The sequence below is a fragment of the Egretta garzetta genome, unplaced genomic scaffold (assembly GCF_000687185.1).
Source record: "Egretta garzetta isolate BGI_Z169 unplaced genomic scaffold, ASM68718v1 scaffold384, whole genome shotgun sequence".
In the NCBI taxonomy this organism is placed as follows: Eukaryota; Metazoa; Chordata; class Aves; order Pelecaniformes; family Ardeidae; genus Egretta; species Egretta garzetta.
This window is the reverse complement of record NW_009259496.1, coordinates 1,460,885-1,466,316: the sequence shown is the minus strand read 5'-3', so window position 1 is coordinate 1,466,316 and position 5,432 is coordinate 1,460,885. Positions and strand designations below refer to the sequence as shown.

Genomic DNA, 5,432 nt, shown 5'->3' with positions numbered 1-5,432 from the left:
TGACTTGGGGTGGGGACAACGCACTTGAGCGTCCCTTGCAAGAGTCCTAAAGGAGGGGTGGAAAAACCTCACTACTTTTCAAGTGGTTTACGCCAACCTAAGGCAGCGTACGCTGTCGTTAAGTCACTACTGCGGCGCGAACAGCGTTTCTAGAGTCGATGGGTAAATCAGAAGGTTTGCCAAGAGCCTGTTGCCATACGGGTCACAGTTTTCTCTTTCAGTTTTGCCCACCGTGTTTCCTGCCGAAGCAAAGAAAGGAACGGAACAGCGACAGAAATACCTTTTTCACGTATTCAGCTTCCTCGGTGATTTGGGCACAAGAGGAGCCATAAAGGACGTAGTTTCCCTCCGAGCCGTGGTCTTCTTGTGTTATTTGCTCAGTGAGCAGCAGGGTAGTCATCACGATCCGCGCGTTTCTCTGCTCTGTGCAAGCGAGAGAAGAGAGGGGCTTGTTTCATTATGCAAAGGCGGAGAATAATTCCAGTATTCCATCCCATTTCATTCCAGTTCAGCTTTAGGGACATGCCGGAGCCCAGCAGGCATGGCCAGCCTGAAGCACCAAACATTAAGGACCACTTTTTAAAAAAAAAAAAAAAGCAGACACCTGATTTATTTGGTGTTTTTAATGGATGGGAAGAGATATATATTCACCCATCATTTTCCCTGAAGATCTCGATGACTTTTTACTAGCAACCTGCACCCCAACCCTGTATTATTTCAGAAAACACACGGCCAGGCAGAAAATAAGTGAATAACTCGCACCTGCATGCAGTTTAAGAACAACTTTTGCCATCTACCTGCAAAGTTTATAAATCAAACCCAATTACTGCCCACAGCAATCATAGAATCAGGGAATCGTTTAGGTTGGCAAAGCCCTTTCAGCTCCCCCAGCCCAACCGTTCCCCTACCCCTGCCATCCCACCACTAAACCCTGGCCCTCAGCACCTCGGCTGCCCAGCTGTTAAATCCCCCTAGGGCTGGGGACTCGACCCCTTCCCTGGCCAGCCCCTTCCAGCCCTTTCGGTGAAGAAGTTTTTCCTCTGCTCCAGGCTAAACACCCCAGTTCCCTCAGCCGCTCCATCTCACATGTCAGGGTGTCCCCCAAAACCCATGGCTGTAGCCCATGGTGGTCGCCTGCCAGATCCAGCGCTCTGGCCTGGAGCTGGATCCTGGTGCTCTGAGAACCGCTAGAAAAAGAGATGGCCATTGCTTCTGCCCTTCCATCAGAGGGAAGCTGGGCTGGGCTGGGCACCCCCGTCTGCAGGGAGCAGCTCCTCCATCGGAGGGCACCTCCCCGGGGTGGCCGGGCCACCCGTGCACCTATGGCTTTCAATAAATAATTTCAATAAATAAAACGGGGGGGGCAAAAGAGCCATGACAGTTTGCATGCCGTGCGCCTGCCCGAGCTCCCTCACATCCCAGGAGGACTCAGTCACAGAATCATGGAATCGTTTGGGTTGGAAAAGCCCTTTCAGCTCCCCCAGCCCAACCGCTCCCCTACCCCTGCCATCCCACCCCCAAACCCTGGCCCTCAGCACCTCGGCTGCCCGGCTGTTAAATCCCCCCAGGGCTGGGGACTCGACCCCTTCCCTGGGCAGCCCCTTCCAGTGCTTGAGAACCATTTCAAGGAAGGAATTTTTCCTAATCCCACTGCCACCATGGAATTCAGTCCCCGCTTGGCTCCGCATTCCCAACGACTACGCCGGAGCAGGAGTGGCTTTAATCAGGTTCAGGGGGATTACCCCCGTCCTGCGTAGACGCAAGCAGCAGCGCAAAGCTTGAATGGTATCATAGCCCTCAGGGAAAAAATAAAAACGACCAGGGGGTGGGTAGGTGGGAGACACGAGATACGGCTTTTTCTCTCCGTATCGGAATAAAGTCCCGAGCCCCTCTGTTAGGTTTGCGCTGTGCAATGGTGACATCCAGTGTCAGCTGCGTGGCTCTGAAGCGAGCGCCCGGCTCCCAGCCCTGCCCCAGGAGTCAGCAGCTCCCAGCTGCCCGTCAGACCAGCTGGTTCCTAATGAGCATGTTGGAAGGGTCTGGAACTAATTAAGGTCAGCACAGGGGACTAAGAAAGCCACCTCCAGAGCACGGAGGGTGAGGATGGGCTCATGGTGACAAGAGGTGGCTGTGCTTTGCAAAGCTTAGCAATAATTTACACTAATAGTTCATTTTAAAATGCATTTCTTTTAAAACACCGAAGCTGAAGGGCTCCTGCAGTTTGCCCACGCCATGCTGACACCGCAGGCCAAGCCCTCGTGCTCCTTAGAATCATAGAATCACTTTGGTTGGAAAAGCCCTTTGAGATCATCGAGTCCAACCTTTAACCTAACCCTGCCATCCCACCACTAAACCCTGTCCCTCAGCACCTCATCCATCCTTCTTTTAAATCCCCCCAGGGATGGGGACTCGACCACCTCCCTGGGCAGCCCATTCCAGAGCCTGACAGCCCTTTCGGGGAAGAAGTTTTTCCTAATGTCCAGCCTTGACTATGAGGCAATTCTCAAGTACTACGAGTTACATGGAACAATCGGAACGGGTAGGTTTCGCCTCAGGATAGAACAGAACAGAATCACAGAATGTTTTGGGTGGGAAGGGACCCCCAGAGGTCACCCAGCCCAACCCCCCTGCAGGAGCAGGGACACCTTGAACCACATCAGGTTGCTCACAGCCCCGTCCAACCTGGCCTGGAATGTTCCCAGGGATGGGGCCTCCACCCCCTCTCGGGGCAACCCCTGCCAGGGTTTCACCACCCTCACTGTGAAGAATTTCTTCCTTAGACCCAGTCTAAATCTACCCTGGTTTAATTTCAAACCATCGTCCTATCCTTGAGTTATCCCAGGAGGTGGGCTCAGGCTCGCACGTTTTCTTAGCTTTTCTAATAAAAGATAATTAGGCAACTTGAAACGTCCATTGCTGCGACGGAGAGGGAACGCCGCTCCCACAGAGCGCCCGCACGCAGCTGGTTCTCCAGACCGCCCCGGGGGTCCGCAGCGGCTCACCCGCACCAGAGACCTCCCCGAACACCATCGCCGCATGTCCCGGGCAGGCAACAACGGGAGGCTAAACTAGAAATGAAATAAGTGTAAAGACGTTTCACACGTGAGCTTTAAGCGCCCCGGGGCTGCTGCTTTGAACTCTGAGTCTTAGGTGATTTACAAATTCAAAGAGCGATAAAGCAAGGACTCTCATCACTGTACTTTTTACTCTTCTCCACCTTCCAAAGGTCAGGAGCATCAGCAGATGCCGCATCCCTGGCCATCGCCGAGCTGGTCTGTTCTGAACATGGGAAAGAAAATCAGGTCGCACAGGAGCAAGCTGCCTTTTCTACCACAGCTGCTACTGGAATAGTGAAGAGGAGCTGGATATCCACATACAACCCTCCAGGGCTTTGACCTCGGGCAAAAAGAACCACTCGCTCCGAGTGTCAGCCCCTGATTTCACAGTGCCAGGGTTTGTCCAGGCTGGAAGGTAAAGCAGAAATCCCCGACGCCTGCAGCCACGGCACAGGAGAGCTTTGCCATGGGTACAGAGAACGGTTCCCACCAACCCTACGAGGGGTTAAACAAAGTTTGTTCTGGCTTGCAGGCTGCTGGTTTCCCTCCTGCCTGCAATCTAGCAGCTCCTGAGTCACCCAACACAAAGGCAGCCCAGGATCAATTCTCCTTTCTGCCCGGCTGGTTCAGGCTGAAACCTCCCCTCGCCCCCAGGGGACAAGTCCTGGCATGGAAATGTTTTCCAGCTCTGAAGCAGCTGAGCCAGGAGAAGCCAGTGATAACAGGCACGGCTCTCTAACCCAACCTGCCAGCCCTGGGCAGGGAGGCAGAAGTCCTTGGGAGGGTCCTGCCTTCCCCAGCTGGGCAACCAGCAGCAGCAGAGCAGTAGCCCGCAGGGCTGCACAGCTGGACGTACCCACCGGGCTCCTCCAGGCACCTCTCTCCTTCTGGCGGGGGGGCTGGCAGCAGAGCCACAACACCAAAGCCACCCCCTGAGCTCAGCACCCCTAAGGGGATGCTCAGGGGGTGCCCCCGAAATGCCCCACCGAAAGCCCGGCGATGGGGGGGAGCCGCGCGGCCGCCTGTGGCACACAAACGCTCCCTCCGCTTCGGAAAGCAAGCGTAAAGAGAAGCGCCAAGTTCAGCTCCCGTTCACAGCCTCTCCTTGCTAGAAGACACAATTTAGGCAGCTGAGGCTCTGCGGGAGAATCCCGCTGCCACCCTTGCTGAACACTCGCCTTGCGGTGACGCAGCAAGCCCGGCGTGACCAACGCAGCGGCGCTCACGGCGTGTTTTCACGGCTTTAAAAGCAGGGGCTGCTCGCTCGGAAGCTCACGCAAGAGAGAATCCAGGACACGCCAAGCAGGAAAGCACCACCCATGCTTACATAAGGGGCATCCCAAATTATTCAGAAGAACGTTATTTTGAGTAACATTCGACACAAACCAGCGTTTCTATTATCGGACTCTTGGCCCGAAAGAGGCGCAGCTCCCCTTGGCCGCTTTAGCGACACGTTCAGCCCGGGCCAAACGGAGGGACAGGCCAAAGGCGACACGGAGAGCACAGGTCCCACCTCATCCCATCTCGGTCTCCAGCTGAGCATCAGTACTCAAATGCAAGGTTCCGGCATTTTTTACTTTTTTTCTTTTTTTTCCCCCCGTGCACGCTCCGGGAAGAGCCAGGTAAATACCAGGCTTCTCCCGCAGCTAACAGGAGTTTATCCAACATCCATTCATAGTGAAACCCTGGCAGGGGTTGCCCCGAGAGGGGGTGGGGGCCCCATCCCTGGGAACATTCCAGGCCAGGTTGGCCGGGGCTGTGAGCAACCTGATGTGGTTCAAGGTGTCCCTGCTCCTGCAGGGGGGTTGGGCTGGGTGACCTCTGGGGGTCCCTTCCCACCCAAACCATTCCATGATTCTGTGATTCTCTGTATCTCCTTTAACGTCCATTGCTTTTTCCTGCTTGCCTGCAGTTACACGAAGAGTAATTCACTTTTGGCTTTAATGCAGACCCGTTAACGAAGGCAGGGACGTAAGGGGGGAAAAAAAAAAAAGGGTTACGCTGTATTAAAAGCATGTGGTGGTAGGCATGAAGGGTAGCGCCAGGGGTTGGGGATTTGTCAGGGTTTGGTTTCTTGGGGCATGCGAATTTGGGAGAAATGCTGAAAAACACCTTTATGGTCACCCTGAGCTGGGCCCCAGCAGCTCACTCCCCAAAGCTGGGGAGGGGACCCGTCCCCTAACAGCCCCCAGTGTTGCAGGGTTGGGGAGGGGGCTCTCCGGGTGCCACTGGGGTCGGGGAAGGGGCTCCCTGGGTGCCATCGGGGAAGGGGAAGGGGCTCCCCGGGTGCCACTGGTGTTGGGGCTCTGCAGGGCCACTGGGGGTTGGGGAAGGGGCTCTTCGGGTACCACTGGGGTCGGGGCTCGCTGGGTGCCA

At 55.4% G+C, this 5,432-nt stretch overlaps 1 protein-coding gene across 1 annotated transcript in view; it reads right to left on the bottom strand.

Moving 5' to 3' along the window:
- CCDC68 (coiled-coil domain containing 68) overlaps positions 1 to 3,030 on the bottom strand; it is a 9,822-nt gene extending 6,792 nt beyond the window's left edge. The window contains exons 1-2 of the mRNA XM_009637415.2: positions 2,959 to 3,030; positions 232 to 448 (exon numbers count right to left, since the gene is read on the bottom strand). Of these exons, the coding sequence (XP_009635710.2) occupies positions 232 to 448; positions 2,959 to 3,030 (289 nt within the window). The remainder of the gene's footprint in view (positions 1 to 231; positions 449 to 2,958) is intronic.
- Positions 3,031 to 5,432: the final 2,402 nt, after the last annotated feature.